An 18497-nucleotide genomic window follows, 5' to 3' on the forward strand; every position below is an offset into this window, starting at 1 on the left:
GTAAAATTCATATAGAACCATCAACAAAAATCTTTAGCTGCAAAACCACCCAGTCCACAGCAGACAGCAAAGTTCCACAAAGTTAGAAATGGATTTTCCACATAACACCACAATTCCATTTCTGGATATATTCCCAAAGAACTAGGTCAGCATTGTGGACAAGCATGCTGACATGTAAAGTAGCTATGCTACTCCATAGCAGCCGAAAGGGGGAAAGTGTGCATGCTGTCAAGAGATCTGATGTTTTGAGACAGGGTTTCCCTGTGTAGCCTTGGTTGTCATGGAACACACTCTGGAGACTGACTGGGCTGGCTTCGAACTCACAGAGATCTACCTACCTCTGTGCACCACCACCAACTATTGGAAGAACTGATTTTTAAAAGGGCAATATATCCATAAAGTGGGCAATTATACAGTCATAAAAGTGAGTAAGTGAAATTCTGATATACTCTGTGTCATGCATGAGCCCTCAAAGCATTCTAGATGAAGTAAACCAGAGGCAAAAGGGTAGATTCTGCCAGACCCCAGCCGTATGAGATTCTAGACTGGTAAATCCACAGAGAGAAAGTGGGAATAAAGGGGACAGGGAGGTAGCAGTCACAGAGATGCTGCCTAGCATGCATGAGGCCCTCGGTTCAACCCGCAGCACTGAGAAGAAAATGCAGAACAGAGATTGAAAGGCGTGCAGAATGGAGAGTTAGGCCTTTAAAGGCAGTTTCCGGTTTGGGGTTGAAACGTGGGGGTCCCCCTTTTGATCTCACCAACAAAACAACTGTAAAATGCATTCAAGAGGATGATGAAAAATCCTGCCAAAACACAGCGTGATGATTCCTCAACATTTTGTATTTAGTATCACCAAACTGAACAGGCTTAAACAGTTCAAAGGCCAGTTTCGTGTATACTTAGCACATATGAAATAGCATCACTTAAAAAAAAAATAAGCTTTTTAGGGGCTATGGCTCAGTGGTAGAGTGCTTGTCTAGTATCCTCTAGTATCCGTAAGGTCCTGGGTTCAAATCCTAGACACACACACACACACACACACCCGCGTTAAATTGAAAGAGGCCCTAAAACAGCAGAGCAAGCCTTAAAAATATCAGCAGAACAAAGAGGGAAGCACAAAAGAAAAGAAAGCCACCAGCGAGCTCTTCCCGAACATTAAATGTGGACCGGCTATTTCTATCAGAGCCAGCACATCCAACTCTGTCTTGCCATCAAGAACAGGACACCTGGTTAGTCAAAAGTGCAAAGGGAATACAGCTATTTCCAGAGCTTCCTATTTATTTTATGTACCTGAATGTATGGTCTTTATTCCAGAAGAGGGCATCAGATCCCACTAGAGATGGCTACGAGCCACCACCATGTGGTTGCTGGGAATTGAACTCGGGACCTCCGGAAAAACAGTCAGTGCTCTTAACCACTAAGCCACCTCTCCAGCCCTCTGAGTTCTCTAAATACACACCAGACAGCACCCACCCTTCCCATGGCTGTGGCTTCAGCCAAGCAATCCAAGTAGACATGTATTTCCAAAACTTGGTTTCTCTGTCCTAATTCTGGTGGCATTCAGAAGTACAATGTTCCATTGTTAGAGCCCAGGACACTGGCAGACACGTAGTGAAGTAGTTGTTGTCAGACAGGCTTGAACCTAGATGTAATATGACTGACTGTGTCTCTAGCCTTGAAAACTGTTTTGGGAAAACTTCAAGGGAACAACTTCTCCAGCTCACTGTATGGAATTCGCTCTCCAACATCAGCAACGTACTATTAACAGAATTTAAAAGCAGGTCAACTGCCTCCATTCCCTGGAGACAAGCTTTTGGTTTGGTAAATAGAACCAGTGGCTTATACTCAAAAGCTCACCTGAATGGATATAATAGTCCTGATCTACTCCAATAGCGTGTAATTTATTATAGACCAGTTAATGCTGTAGCAACTGCTTTTCCAAAGCGGACATTGATTCATGAAAATGAGCACTCAGGACTCTCAGCAGCACAAACCCTCACAGCCTCAGGCAAGTGCTGATAGAAATGTCGTACAAGGCATGGTGACAGTGGTATGCGGAAGGTGCAATTAGAGCAGTATTTAACCTAATCTATTGCTCATCAGAAAATGCTTAGTGTGGAATCAGACACAGGGCTGACAAGAAGCACAAGCCGCTTAACTGTCCCCTCCGGCGATCACTCTCTCAGCCCTCAGTGGCAAATTAAAACAACTACGCATTGACTTTTTGCTTCTGCAAACATTAAAGGGTGATTGACGACGACATCAGCCTGCAACCAGACTGCCTTTAACGCCGCCCCTCTTTGCTTATCTGCTCTCCTTCCTCAGCAGCATTCCTGAGGGACAGGGACGAAAGCAGCCCTGCCACCAGGGCTCACCTAAGAGGGATAGCACGCTACCTTATGGCTTCAGAGGACTCTTAAAATGGGGTTTTAAACGCATTACTATCTGTCACTTTCAAACAGAAAAATATACTTCCAGTTGGAAAATCTGAAAACCAGTATTTTACTGGTCTGCCATACATCCTAAAAGGAAATATTCATCTGTCTCCTTTACCTCAAAACCGTAAGGGGGGGCATGGAGACAACCTGGGTAGCTGGCAAGGACCAGAAGACAAAAGGAACAGACAAGCACAAAGATACCCAGCAAGGATGATTCTCTGAAGGCCACAGGAGGACCAGGCATGCATCTTGCTCTAAAGGAGGCTACTTTCATCTTTTGGTACAGAGAGGGAAGGACAGTCCTACCCACAATGATGCTGGGAATGCCGGGTATCCACACAGTAAAGAATGGAGGCGGACGGTTACCTAGATACAGTAAGCCAATATTAACTCAAAGTGGATCAAATACCCTGCTGTAAACAGAAGGGCGAAGACTAGAAACCCCTTACTGAAGAAAAAAACCGAGAAAGCCTCCTGCCTCCGGACTGTGCAATTCTCAGTGGTGGTGACATCAAAAGCGCAGGCAACAGAGGAAAGGTGAACAAACCGTGTCTTATAAAAATGCAAAAACCTTTGTTCAGATCCAGACACAAACAACAGAGTGTGGCAGCAGCCCACAGGACAGAGGAGCGCACGTCAGCCATGTATCAGATCGTGATGAATGCCACTTTCCCAACCTTGGCTTTAATGGCAGCAATCCTTGCCAAGTCCCCAAGGCTAATGTGCTGCCCCAAGGCTACAAGGCAAGTTTTCTACCGTGGGCGGGCACTCACTCTTGGACTGAGATCAACCACATTTTGCCTTCGTCACTCCCCTCCCATCTTTAAGAGAAAGGTGTACATGGCAGCTCAGGATGAAGGATCAGCGTTTGTCAGCACCCACTCAGTGCATGTCAGTAACACCCGCTCAGCCTGACGGGCTATTTGAATAAGGACTGCTGTTCCCACAAAAGTTAGACTTTTTAGACGGTATTTGTTCAACGTATGGTACTTGTGCTCACACCGCTGTCTCTGCTTTGAACTCTTGAGTTATTCTTTCTGTCAATATGAAAGTCCCCAAAGTGCTCTTTAATGGGACACTCGATGGTGACAGAAAAATCCTACCTCTCCCCAATGCCATGGCTTCAAGCCAAGTGCGGCTACTGAGTGAGCAGCTGAAAGGTGGCTGGCGTGACAGAGGAACTGGACCTGTAATTAGACGTTCAGAGCCCTGCGTGGCTGGGTAGCTACTGTCCTAGATGCAACAGGTCAAGCAGGAGGAGCAAAGGCAGGGTGTCAGTGCTGGAGAGCCCACTGTGCTCTGCTCTCTGCTGCTATAACCAACTACCTGAGACAGACACGGACACGGACACGGACACGGACAGACACACACACACACACACTCACACACACACACACACACACACACACCCCTCTCATCATTCTGGAGGCTGAGATGAAGGTCATGGTGTAGACATCTGGCAAGGGCCTCATGCCATCATCCCATCCTATGGCAGACAGAGGAGCAATTGCCCCAGACTGTCAGACAATGGGGACAGGTTCCTTCTTTTGTCTGAAGCCCACTCCAGAGACAACTAACCTACTCCCACGATGAGAGTCCTAACCCATTCCTGACTGGATTAAGAAGTGGCCTAATCATGTCTTAACTCTGTTATAGTGGGAGGAAGCGCCAACCTGAGTCTTCTAGGGGAAGTCAAGCCGCAACACGCCTCACACTCTAGTTGTCACAGGCTCTCTCTTCAGGCGGCCACTCACATGTAATTGTTACTCTACCTGCCTGTAGCATGACACAAAGACATTTGTGCACAGTTTTCTGACGCAGACCTGCTAAAACCTTTGGGATATGCTGAGAGAGAACTGTGGCCGGAGTCTTTTTCATTCTGGTGAGCTGGATTCCCATCTTCAGGTAGGGACTCACCTCCAGAAAGAGCAAGGCCCCATTACAAGCTTGGAACTCAGAGGAGATGAAGTTTTGTCCCCAGCCCGCTGCCAGAACCCCTCGCTGATGCAGAACTCCTGGGTAGACTCCTTTCTAGGAAAACAGTAGTAGACAAAGCAGGTTTCAAGTGCTGCATGCGAGTTGTCTGGAAAACTGCTGAGCCTAACATGAGGGTGTAGGAACACCCAAATTTGTAGTCACCCACAGAGAAATATGGCCAAGATAGCCTGGGCACTTGCTCCCTGCTGGAGTCCTTAGCCTATGACGTCTGGGTGACTAGACAGTTTACTTGTGCCTGCGTTGTATTGGTTCGTAGAACATCCCACTGGTGTGAGAAGAAAATAATCTCTTGCAACTCTGATATTCTTGTTAGGATTAGACAAAACGAGCTGTGTTACATGCTACAGAGAGGAAGAGATTATCTCCAAAGTTTGGCTCTGAAACCCACACCAGGTAGTTCATGAACACCAATCCTAAATGTATTTACTATTATTATGTTCTATTATTATATTACTTATTCTGTACTGTATATAATTCTTATTATATTATTTATACTGTACTGGATCCTAACTCCTAGAAGCAATTCACCACTTTCTCATTCACATTCAGAGGCCTGAGTTCCTAATGCACTTGCCAGGGAAACTGGCAAACATTGGCACCTGTGTACATCACAGGGAGGCTCTTTAGAACAGAGGATGGGAATTTCCTGAACTCAGATATTTAAAAACGCATCCAAATCATAGGGATGAGAACTCAGAAATGAGGAAACAACCTGCCAAACATAATGTGCCAGACTGAAGTGTGGCCTTTAAAAGACCTGGGTCCTGAGAAACTCCCTTGGTCCTGGGGACCTGGCTGCAGGCAAGGGCCTGACACCTGACAGATCAATGTGAGGGAGGGCAGAAACAGCAGGGCACAGACTCTACCCTAGGACACATTAAAATCTTAGTGTCTATTTCCCAAGAACCTTACCAGAACGAAGAGGCATATGGAGGCATACAACCCTTCAACAGTGCTGGGAACTGACTGTCCTTTCCTCCCCCAAGGCTGCTGAAGTCCTACCCTCTGTGGAACTGAGCGGAGAAAAGGACTTCAGGAACATGGGCAGTGTTAAATTAAGTCATAGTATGATGGAGCTCCAGTCTCTGTAAGAAACCAAATAAGAACTACGTCTGCCTGCCTATCTGTCTGTCTGTCTGTCTGCCTGCGTGCCTGCCGCCCCCCACCCACATCCCAAGGAAAGAGACCGTGCCAGAAACCAACCCCGACATCAAGTTATCTTGGACTTCTGGCCACCAACGAGGAAAAAAGTTCTGAGCCAACAGCCATCTATCTGTGGTATTTAGTTATGGCATCTTGAGCAGAGGACAGAAACAATATAACCTGGATCACCTACAGTCCATACGTACCACATTCCTGTTTCACATAGCCGACCCTGGTCATTGCACACACTCAGCGGTTCGGCAGAAGGGCTTCTACAAACTTACGAGATAAAGCACACCTGTGACCGGAAAAGCTTTCTGGTGTAGTCGTGTTGCTGGGTCCTGCGACAAGTTTTCAATCTCAAACTGAATCAAGCCCCTTCATAGACTAGGTGTTACTTGCCCGTATAAAGGGATGAAGTTTCGATCGATGCTCTGTTATAGGTAAATCCTAAAATCATGCTTAAGTAGTCAGATGCATAAGACCAAGTATTCTCTATCAGGTCCCATGCATATAAAATGTCTGGGCTAGGAGTTTAGCTTAAAGAATGGGAATTTACTGAACACACCGAAGAGCCTTGAGTTTCTTCCCCAGCAATTCAGGGAAAAGAAGAAAAGAGACATCCACAACAGGCAAATGACTATGGACAGGAGTGGGAGGGAGAAGGGAAATGGAGTGTGGCTGCTAATGGCTATGGGGACTCTTTCCGGAATGGTGGGAATGTTTTTGAACTAGATAGCGGCGATGGTTGCACAACTTTGCCAATATATTAAAAACCACTGACTTGAACAGCTTAAGAGGGTGAACTTTATGGAATGTGAAATATATCTCAGTAAAGCTCTTGCAAACAAACTAATAAATCAAACCCGGCCCCCTCTATAGCCACACAAGTAACAGAAACAAAGCACACCTGGGGAAGGCAGGTGGCACATGGGCACACTGCACAGTGTGGCTGGGACCCTGGCTTCTCTAGCTAAAGAAAACCCATACTGAGCTGATAGAGACCACGGCCAAGCCTGACGTGGGAGCAGAACCAGAGAGCACAGGCTATATACACTCAGTCTCACACCATACCGAGGCAGTGCTGCTGAGCACACAAGAGGGAAATGAAATGTCCTTAAGACCCTGCCAGCATTCGGAGAACACTGTGGCCCTCTTCCTGGCGCATGCAAGGCACAAACATGTAGTCCGTGCTCACTGCATTTATTTTGGGTTTTTTTTTTTTGTTTTTGTTTTGTTTTGTTTTTTGCTTTTAAAGACAGGGTTTCTCTGTGTAGCCTTGGTTGTCCTGGAACTCACTCTGTAGACCAGGCTGGCCTCGCACAGAGATCCACCTGCCCCTGCCGCTTGAGTGCTGGGATTAAAGGTGTGTGCCACTACCACCCAACATGATTTCTTTTTCTTTTCTTTTCTTTTCTTTCTTTCTCTCTCTTTTTTTTTTTCCTGAGACAGGGTTTCTCTGTGTAGCTTTCGAACCTGTCCTGGAACTCACTGTAGACCAGGCTGGCTTCAAACTCAGAGAGATCCATCTGCCTGCCTCTGCCTCTTGAGTGCTGGAACCAAAGGTGTGCGCCACCAATGCCCGGCCTTGAATTTCTTTTTCTAAGCACTGAGGTAAGGCAGCATTTTCTGAGGATTGCAGGGCGTGGCTCAGCAGGGTGACTTCAAGAGCCACTGCTATGTCCAGCAAGATACAGAAGCATAGGCTCCCATTTTAACCCCCAACGGGCAAAGCTTCCTTTACTGCTGCACTTCTGTGTCTAAAAGATGAAGGCAGAAACATGATTCCCTTGGCCCTCCTGTGCCTTTGAATTACCTAAGCAGCAGCAGAAACAATACAAGTATATGTTTAAGGATGAACTACCTTAAAGAGAAACCCCTGAAATGGCTTCAGCCCAATAAGGAAATTTGGCCCAAGCGGCATCAGCGCCACCTCCTGGCCTATCCTTACAGGGACAAAAGTAACCTGCACTCAAAGGTCATCTTAGCTTGCCTCTCTTTCCCAGGGTGGTTCAGATGAGAGCCATCACAGAAGGCACCACTGTCCACAGCGAGCAAACAAAAATCACGAGGAGAAATCACGAGGCGGAGGTTATGTTTAAACTTTACAGACGACAAATAGTTTTTAGTCCAACAAAATGTTTAGAAAACGATTGCAATTAACATTTCTTTTTAATTGTTTGAAGTTAAAAACTAACTGGGTGTTCATTTTCCATCAAAACCCATGGGAAGTGATCCCACCCGCTGGCCCAATCACCTTGGTAAGAGGCGACACCGAGAATGTAAGGCTAGTCTTTCCCTCCACGGGACACGGGGAGGGGGGGTTTGCTCGCTTGCTGGCTCCTCTAGGCTCCCAGAAGCCAGCATCACAGGCTTCAGTGTTTCTCCCAGGCCCCTTCAGAAAGATGGACAGTTAGTCAGTCATCTAAGGGGTGTGCAGGCCTAAGTGGGTAAAGACCACAAATCGTCCCAACAGCCTCCTGTGCAAAACAGGGAATTTGAAAATATATGTGTTAAGGAGATGATCAGGAGACTTCAGGGGCAGCTGTTATCTCTGAATATTATTTTTATGGAGCCCATTTTTAATATTGGCGCTTTTAGGGTGAATGTAAATAAACCTGATCATTCAATAAATTCAGTCTGTCTTTTATTTCACAGATTTAAGCTAAAACAACATAAATCTCTTAGTTGGAAGCAGCATCTCTTAAGATAGCAGAGGCAGCACCAGGATTTTGATACCCACTTAAAAAATAGTAATAAATAATAAGGGAGTGCTTCAGAGACTTTCCCAGGCGTACATAAGACAAGTGTGATGCTCAACCACTGGTGGAACCAGCCACAGGACCTTCTTCTGGCCCTCACCCTACAGGGGACATTACAGTAAACAGTACTCATCCCGAGAGTAAAGGATCCTTGCTCGTACATGGAGAAATGGTGAGCATGGCCATTCTACACACAGGAAGTTCAAACTGAGTTCCTCAATGAATTGACCCTAGCTCCCCACAAAGTTTCCATCTATGCCACGTTCAGTGAACAACAGTTTGGAAGGTACATAAAATCCGGTCACCATTCTTTACACCTGAAACCTATTTGGAAGCTGACCTCGGCACGTATTGTATATCCTGTGTATATGTGCAGGACGGGAAGTATATGCCTATATATAAATATAAATACATATAATGCTAACTTTCAGTGTTCAGAAAGCAAAAGCTATCCCCATCTAACAGCCAAATTCTAACATAACTCAATTTGGACACCTCATCTGGTGTGCACTGCACTCATTCCCAGTGTAAACCCCACTGCGCCGGGCAATGATATACTGTAATGTCACATCGCAATCTGGATTTACTATAAAGGGCCGCTGACGGGCTGCAGAGCGGTAAACATTGCGGCGAGGTGTATTTCACACTGAGCTGGTTTTTATGAAGAACACTTCACCGCCCAGGCACGGCACCCGGATGATGAATGGTGAGAGATGCATGACAAGCTTCTTCATTGTTTGTAAATCTTAACTGTTCCTGCTCACTAACTCTGCAGGCAATTTTCAAAGACAGCACAGCCGACAGAAGGACAACACAGCTCTCTTGAAGGTTATTCAAGTTGTACTTGGCCTGGGGCCGTGCCTCCCAAGAGCTGGGCAGGGCAAATACACTCCTAAGTTACTCCTGGCTGTGCTGGACGAAAAGCCCCGAAGCCCAGCAGATTTATCAGACTCGCAATCTTAGCAGCGGTCACCTGGCTGGTCTAACTTCAGTGGCTACAGCCACATGCAAGGTCCAGACCAAGGCTGGAGCTTCGTGACTTTAAAAACAATAGTCACTGGGTGAGCGAGGATGCGGGCAAACTTGGTGTGTGCCCTGCCCTAAATGGAAAGCTTCCAGGAGCGCTATCCCATTCAAGCCACCAACCACCACTAAGGGAGCTGGAAAATGGTATCTTCCTAAAAAATGATCTGGGAGGGCCAGTAAGATGGCTCAGTGGGTGGAGACCCGTAAGTATCCTCTAACTCCTCCCTCCACACAGTGAATGTGCATGCGCACACACAAAAATACACATATAAAATAACAAAACTTTTAACTATCTGGGGAAAACTGGACTACTCTTGTTCATGTTAATTAAAAAATAAAGAAATAAATAATATATCTTATAGAATAATAAACTGACTTAGCTTAGAATCAAAGGAAAAAATGACTATTTAAGAAGGAGTTGGTGGGGTTTCTATCTCTTATTACTTATAATTTCTAAGATAAGAACCTAACTTTCCAATACCTTCCCTCATCGGATATGAACTGTACTTGACTCTCTCCCGTTAAACAAGAAGAAAATTCAAATACAGCCATAAAAACTAAGTGGCTTTCCCATCTGTAAGAGAACCATCTCAGCTGACCTGCTGGCAGGCTTCCAGCTGTTCCTAAGATCTGTGCAGAAAAAAAGACCAGAATAAAAACATCTCTGCTTGTCACCCAGAGCACATCAACTAGTCTAGACTGTTCTCTATGTTCTTTAGGAGTTGCTGGTCCCCTGAGTCTCTTCCTCTCTGCAGTTTCCATTCACTGAGCAATAGCAATACCAACATACTTTATTCCCAAATCAAAAATGACTACCATTTCTAAATGCTTAAGATGTGGACAGTCCATCTTCCCCATTCAGCAGACCCCAATATCTAACTGATTTTGAAACTCTCAATATACAATACATATTACTCAGTTCCATCAGGAACCCTGTTGGGCTAAAACTAAGTCTTTCTTTATGAAAGCAATACTTTTATTTACACAGCCCGCTGCTCAACACCTGCTGACACAGAGGAAATAAAGGCAGGGTGATGGCCTTTGAGCCAACAGGAATGTGACACGGGCAGTCAGTGTGGTCAGTAGTGTTCCATGCTTTTAAACAGGGAAACTACTAATACTTCATGCAGCTTCCCAGTTGAGGGAAAACTGGAGCTCTAAGACACTGTATGAGCACTGCACTGTTGGGCCAGAGCTGAGGACCCGAACTAGCCCTCCCTACCTCGGGGCTAGAGTCTCCCCTAGTCACCAGCTTCTGTGACATGTGCCACTGAATGCTCCACTCACATCTCTCTCAGAACAGGAGCTGACAATAAAGGGTCACATGAGGAAAATAAGGTTATTGTCCCAGAGCTCTTTTCTCTGAATGTGGCAAACAAGCTACTTCCTACAGTGCCAAGTTTAAATTAAGGGCAACATCTTCTAAACACTGCATGAGACACAGTCACCTTTTCTTAAGGGAGAGGGGAGGGCAAGAACCAGTGCTTTCCTATAGACTGGGTCGAACAGCTCACAGCAGCCCTTGGAGTCTTGGATCCACTTTCCACAGGACTAAGCCAGACTGACACATTTCTAGAACATTCTTCTCCACAATAAGGACCTGCCAGCAACACCAGCACTACCCTTGAAGGGAGGAAGTGGGTGTGATGGCACCTGACACCTTTTATTGTGTTTGCACATCTTGACACTGGACCCCATCAGAAGCTCACAACTTCCCAGGCAGCCTCTCGAGCACCCCACTTCACCTTCCATAGCAGGACCGAGTTTCTTCACACCAGACACTTCCAAAACCTTACAACATCCACGTGACAGCATAGTGCCCACCCTCACCTTCTTGTCTTACGGTGTCTGTAACAGAGAAGAGACTCCATGACCATGGCAACTCTTATACAGGAAAACATTGACTGGGGTGGCTTACATTTTCAGAGATTTAGTCCATAGTCATCATGGTGAGACATGGCGGTGTGTAAGCAGACATGGTGCTGGAGAAGGAGATGACAGTCCTGTATCTTTGCAGGCAACAGGAAGTGGTCTCAGACACTGGACAGTAACTGAGCATCTGTAAGACCTCAAAGCCCGCCTCCACAGTGACACACTTCTTCCAACAACACCACACCTATTCCAACGAGGCCACCCTCCTAATAGCGCCATTTCCTTTGGGGGCCATTTTTTTTTTTCAAACCACCACACCTTCTGTAACAGAGCTGAACTTCTTCGAATTGGATGACATCGAAACCTCACAACAAGTTGGGTGGGTGGTGGCACACACGCACACCTTTAGTCCCACCACTCGGGAGGCAGAGGCAGGTGGATCTCTGTGTTTGAGACCAGCCTGGTCTACAAGAGCTAGTTCCAGGACATGAAACCAGCCTTTGAGAAAGGATGCTGTTGCTAAGGCTACACAGCTTCTGATTCACAGGCCCATTTTAACTAACCAAAGTATTCTATCCCCCCGCACAGCCACTCACCACAGAAGGTCCCTCACCTCACATCGAAGGCACCCATGTCAAAGAGATTTGAGGGTGCTTCCAAATGGCAGCCCAGCCTGCGCTCCCACCTGCAGAGACCGGGAGGTGCTGCCAAGAGATCCTTCCACAAAGTGCTGTTCTCCCGCCCAGCACTGAACCTGTCACAAGTGACTGTACAACCGCTCTGCCCACAGTCTGGCAGTGTGGAGGAACAGCATCCACCGTCAGTGAATGCACAGCGGGCCAAAGGCACCATTTCTCCTGACTGGGCTGGGATCATCACAGAAGCTGATACAAATCTTTTTAAGTGTGTTTGACTCTCCCAGTTGATCCAAACCTCACTGCAGGTGTTAATCTGCCTGCTAAAGAGGGCAATGCGTAGAAAAGTGCCTCTTTGAAGATGCTACCTGTGTGCCCAGGGGCACAGGAAAGGAAATGTCAACATGATCGCTCCACGATGCAGTTAAGGTTTAGCAGAGAGACGAAGCAGACTGGGCGAGGCCAGGGTTGGGAAAGTGGAAAAGAAACAGTGGAGATATCGAGGTAGTAAGAAATGGGGGGGGGGGGGAGGATAAGAATAGTGAGAATGGGTTCTGGGGAGGGAAGTCCCTGGGCTGGTGGAGGTTAGAGTAGGGGAGTTGGTGAGAAGGGCTAGGGTTCTAGCTCGGATTCTGAAATGTATTAATGTGTACCTGTGATACTAAGGGAGGCCCAAGGCAGCACAAACCTGACAGAAATCACAAGTAGCCATACATCCCTCTGCCAGGTGAGGGAAAAGGCTCCTTTTGGCAGACAGGAACCGGTTTCACAAGTTCCTGAGGAATGCTGGCTTTTATCTAACTGCGAGAAAGCCTCCCAAGGTTCCTTGTGGAGTTCATTTCTGGATACACATACTGACTGCCTTTAAGACTGCCCAAGACCTAACACTGCCCACCTACAGTCACATGTACGCCCAGTGAAACAGACACATTGCCATGGCACCCCCATGTCATCCATTCCGGAGTGGGCGTCATTTCCTGGATGTCCCCACAGCCACTTCTCAAACACCCTCCATGTGTTGCTATGCACTGGCCACACTTTCTCCCACACCAGTCTTCTTGGGCAAAGCAGTGATTTCCAAACTATATGGAGGGAAGGACTTATGCTTTACTTACTTTGAGTTTCTAATCTACTTTGATTAGATACTTTTATAGTATAATAAAGATGAGTTATGAGAGCCATCATTGAGAAAATTGGAAAACAAGTTAAGTGTTAGTTAGGGCGTGGGCAAATGCGGAGCCTTCATATACTGATGGGAATATAAGGCAGGCAGCTGCTGGGAGAACAGGTTAACGCACCTCAAAAAATTAAATATAAGACTCCCACAAGGCCTAGCAATTCCACTCTGGATGGTTTGGATAGACATACACGAAAAGGCATTGTCTCCAGGGTGGCACTATTAGGAGGTGGCAGAACCTGGAAGGGGCCGCAGGGCCTCATGGCTCAGGTCTGTAATTCTAAGGAGGCAAGAAGATGGCATGTTCAAAGCCTGGATGGCTACTGAGTGAGCTTGAGGCCAGCCTAGGCTACCTGTAGTAAAAAGGATAAAAGACAGATGGGATACATCTCAGTGGTACAGGGCTTGCTGCCTAGCAAGTACCCGACCTTAAATTCAGTTCCCAGTGGGAGGTGCCTGAATCACTGGAACACCCCCTATCTCCTCCCCCCCCCCAAGAAGGCCCAGGACCCTAGTCTCTTCCTCTTGTTCTGTTTGTCTCCTGGCTGACAAGGTCAATGGTTTTACTCCAGGGTGTACCTTTGTCATGTGGCTCCCCACCAGAAACCCAAATCAATGGTCCACTCAAGAGATAAACCAGGACCTCCAAAGCTGTAAGTCAAGACTAACCTTTACTCGTTGAAAGCTACTTAATTCAGTAGTTTTTATTATAGCAACAAAAGCTGACTAATACATACTTCTAAGCATAAGTTCAGAAGAACGAAGAACAGATAATCAAACAGGCATGCTTGAGTGTCATGCCAGCACTATCAATTCATGGCAGTCAAAGCCAAATGTCCATCAAACGATGAACGAACGAAATACGATACATGGAAACCACAGAGTATTTTTCAGATATAAAAATGAAGGAAGCACTAATTTATGCTAAAGCGTGGATGAACCGTGAAACTATGTGGTTAAGAGGAAGAAATTAACAAAGGGCCACGTGTCACCTAGTCCACTGGCACGAAACATGGAGAACAGGGAAACCTGGAGGCAGAGAACATGTTACCAGGGGCTTAGGAAAGGAGGAGCAGACGCAATTGCTTCATGGATAAGAGTTTCCTCTTCAGTGGGTAAACATGACTTGGAACCAGACAGAAGTGACAGTTGCCCTAACTATGACACACTGTGCCTAACTGTGAAACGACCCAACGGCAGTTTCAGGTGTCTCATGATTATCTTATGTGAGGTACCAGTGAATTACGACAACAATGAAAGATAAAAATTACAAGCACTCTTTTTTAGTTTTTATTTATTTATTTTTTTTACATCACGCTCACTAGATGACTAGCTGCCCTGTCAAGTGTCTCCTAATTCTTTATTCCTTTATGTATCACTCTTCTTCAACCAGTAGGGAAGGGATCTGCAGACCCACCTAAGCTGTCACTCTGGAGGCCATTGGCCTGGCTCCCTGGGTCCTGCTGGAATGGTTAATCTTAGCTGGATCTGGAACCACTAGGTGGGTCTATAAGGGTATTTTCCAGAAGGACTGACTTCTACAGGGGAGATCCTCCCCAGAAATAAAGAAGTCCCAGAGAAAAGCAATTGCCCTTCACCTGCCCACCTTCACCTCTTGCTAATGAGTGCATCTACCTTACACCTGTCATTGCCACTGCTGCCACTGCCCTTTGCTAACACAGAAACACCTTCCCTTTGGACTTCCAGCATGGACTGAACACCAGTGGCTGGCTCTCCAGGAATCCTCCAGAGTGAGCCACCAGACTAGGCCTGCTGAGTCATACAGCCTCGTAGACCAAGCAGCAACTGGTCCCCAGGCTGTCTGCGAATGAAGAAGGCTCCAGCTCCAGACCAGAGCAGCAGGGTTGTCCTTCATTTTTACCTGGGAACAGCCAATGGGCAATCCCAGCTTTCCTGTCTACATATGGTCTGTCAGGCACTGCTTGGCTTGGTTCACTGAAGTTCTTTCTTCCCTGGACTTCTGAAACACCACCCACTTGAAGCCTTCATCCACTTCACTGCTTCTTGTCTCCTTCACTGGCCATCCCTTCGACCAGTGCTCAGAACGTAGCAGGTCCCCAGGATCCAGCCTCCACCCTTTGTGTGCCCTCTGCCTTCCTGTATATTCTCTTCTCGGGATGATCTCAAGGGACTGACTTATACAGTCTGTGTACTGAACTCTCAATTTATTTCTAGTAGAGGTGTTTCCCCCTCATCTCAGACTTCACACATCCAACTTCTGCTTAGAACCCACATGCACATCTCAGAGGCTTCTCGAATCTGGTCTAAAATTAATCTCCCAGAGGCTGAGAATGTTCCTCAGTGGATCCTGGGTTTAATGTCCAGAACCAGTAATCAAGCATGGGTGGTACACATATGTGACCTCAGTTTCCACCCAGGCACTCATCCCAACCATCACTTCAGGATGGGGAAGAGGTCTGCTCAGACCTTTCCCACGAGAACAACAATAGAAGCAAGGTAGCAGCGAGGAACTTTTGACACTTTTTTCACGACACTGTTTCATGCTACCATTCATTGTAAATCCAGAGGACGACATCAATTTCACACCTATTTCTCTAGATACTAAAGTTAGCTGGGCAAGATGGTACATAGCTGTAATTCCGGCTACTCCTGAGGCAGGAGGCTCACAAATTTGAAGCTACCCTGATTTACACAGTGAGTTAAGTCCAGCCTGAGCAACTATCTCAAAGAAAAGCCTTTTTTACAGGCCTGGGGCTGTAGCTCAGTGGTACAGCACTTAACTGGGATCCACGGGTTCGAGTCCCTAGCTTGGGCAGAGACAGCCAGTAAGTTACGGTTATCCATTTAAAAAATTGAAAAAATATATTAATGGACAAACTCATGCTCAAATAAAAAGTAAAATCCCACTAAGCCCACTTACAATGCTCTTCTTCAAATCACTCAGAAGACCATTTGGAACATCTGATAAACAGGCAGCTAGTTAGACCTCAGAAAGCCACATTCTTTCACCAATTAGCCAGGTTTTAGATTTTCCACTAATTCTTTTTTTTTTTTCTTTCTATAATTCCATAATTTATCTTTGGTTCTTTGAGGCTAGCTCTCTCTTTCCCACAGCTTGAGCTAATTCTGACTAATTATCAGGGAAGCAGAGAGTCCCAGGAAGTGAGACCAGATGCCTCATGCTAAATCCCAGTGCAACCAACCCCATTTTTGTGGACATTTACCTCCTTCCTCCTAAGTGACAGCCTCCTTGGCCATAACATCAGACATCTAGTGCTCCTCTTCAAATACAATACTGCCTCTTATTTTTTTTTTTTTGTCTTACTGCCCTACTCTGAATCGAGACACCTTTAACTCAAGAAGGCCAGGCTTCTAAAGCTATTCCGTTATTGCTAGAAAAAGAATCTTAGGTGATTTCCTCCTTGCGGGGAACTCTTTCCTAATTTTCTATATGAAGACAAGTCTCTTTAACCACTTCTTCTCCAAACTGTACACTGGCTATGTCTGACAGGAGAGTCGGGATCCTGACTGCTCGGGCTTTTGTTCACCCATGGGGATGGGGCAAGGTCACTTAAAACAGGCAGAATCCTTCATTCGTTCACTTACTTACTCAACCAACAAAGAGCAAAGGGAGACTGAAAAGAGGAGCCTGAAAAGGAATGTTGAGATGTGTGTTCTTAAGGGGAATGTAGATCCCAAAGGCCGCTGCGCCTCCGAGAATGTGGCTATTTATGAAACAGAGAGGTTAGTCTATACGACCCATGGCGATCCAGTATTAACAATAATGAAAGTGCGGCCATCGTTGTCTGCTTCAGTCTCTTCACATCAAACCACCTTGTTTCCATGACCTAAATGTCCTGTGTCCACTGAAGACATCACATCACTGTATTTTAGAAGAGTAAATAAAGCAACATTTGTCCAGCCATTTTTTTTTTTTTTTTTTTTTTTTTTTTTTAACTGTTATTGACAAGAGCTCTTGCCCAGCTTTTAAAGATTTAATTCCATTTGTGGAAATCAAGTCATAGTTCTGATTCTCATTTTCTTAAGCATATGCTTTGCAAAGAAACTCTTGGCCTGGACGATGGTTCAGTAGGTGAAGGTGTCCTACCCTGACCTACCCCAGGTGCTGAACTCAGTTCAGTCTCTGAGGTCCATGAAAGGTCAAAGAAGACAACCACTTTCACAAAGTCCTCTGGCCTTCACACACACATTGTGCCCTTCCCCTTCCTTGTGTAACATATAATAAATAAAATTAAAAGAAAAAAAAAACCCTTCCCCTATAGTCATGTTACTTAGGAAATTAATATCTCCTTCCATTTAGTACAAGGTAATCTCGAATGTCCTGATCAGTCTCTTCCACAACACCCAGGACTGCCCTGATTGCCACTTCTGGACTCAACTTTTTGCTTCTAGCTTTTCTAAACCAAAAGACAATGCTGAAGTGTAAATAACTTAAAGCCAGGTTCTGGAAATGCGGCCAGGAAAGACCAGCCCATCAACTCAGCATAACTGTTGGGGAGAAGGTTAAAACTGAAGTTGAGTAATTGTGTATTTCAAAGTGCTTTGGTTCATTAAACAGTCATTTTTATTTCAGCCATATCACAATTATTTGCATTGCTACTGCGGAAGCCCAGATCTACTGTATTAAAAAATGTTTTAGTGTGTTATTTTATTTTTCCCCCAAAAGATGAATGTACTTTGACTTTTAAAGCAAGACTCTTTGTGAAAGAACTTTCATACACAGAACTTCATTTAAAAAAAAAAAATCATAGAACCTACCGCTTGCTTTGGCTTCTGAATAGGAGGGGCCGTCCTCAAAGGTGAAGATCTGGGACATGCTCTGGCCCAGGTAGGAGGGAGGCCCGTAGTATGAGTGCATCCTGTACTGGGAGCCCACCGGGTGGCGGCTCTCCGCGCCTTTCATCTGCTTGAGAAAAAATAAAGAACACCTTGGTTATGATTTGAATATGAAGTGTGCCCCACAGGATCATGTGCCCAAGGCCTGGTCCCCACTGCATGGCACTAACGTGAGAAATTCTGGGACCCCTAGAAGATGAGACCTAACTGGAGGCAATAGGCTATTGGGTTGGGGTGGGGCAGACTCTAGAGGGTAGTCTGTCTTTGACCCCTCCAGTGTCTGTCTGGCTTTTCTTCCTGGGCCCCACAAGATGAGCAGTCACACACTCCATACCCCAATGTCGGCACAATCACAGAGACTCTGCACCTTATATACCAAGGTAGGGTAAACCCAGAGTTCACCAATTCAGCTACTCCAACTGGCCAGCTGGCTCCAGGGATCTCATCCCCACCTCTTGATAACTGGCGGCCCAGGCCTGCCCCACATTTATACAGATGCTGAGCATCTGAACTCTGAGCCTCACTCTTGCATGGCAAGTACTTTACCCACTGAGCCATACTTTCAGTATGTCTAAGACTGAGAGGGGATTGTTACGGATTCCGT

General features: G+C 46.0%; 1 protein-coding gene across 1 annotated transcript in view; it reads right to left on the minus strand.

The window, feature by feature from the left end:
* Dmrt1 (doublesex and mab-3 related transcription factor 1) overlaps nt 1-18497 on the minus strand; it is a 99262-nt gene that overhangs the window by 24433 nt on the left and 56332 nt on the right. Inside the window, exon 4 of the mRNA XM_051200114.1 lies at nt 17816-17960. Coding sequence (XP_051056071.1) covers nt 17816-17960 — 145 coding nt within the window. The remainder of the gene's footprint in view (nt 1-17815; nt 17961-18497) is intronic.

Source organism: Phodopus roborovskii, unplaced genomic scaffold (assembly GCF_943737965.1).
Source record: "Phodopus roborovskii unplaced genomic scaffold, PHOROB, whole genome shotgun sequence".
NCBI lineage: Eukaryota > Metazoa > Chordata > Mammalia > Rodentia > Cricetidae > Phodopus > Phodopus roborovskii.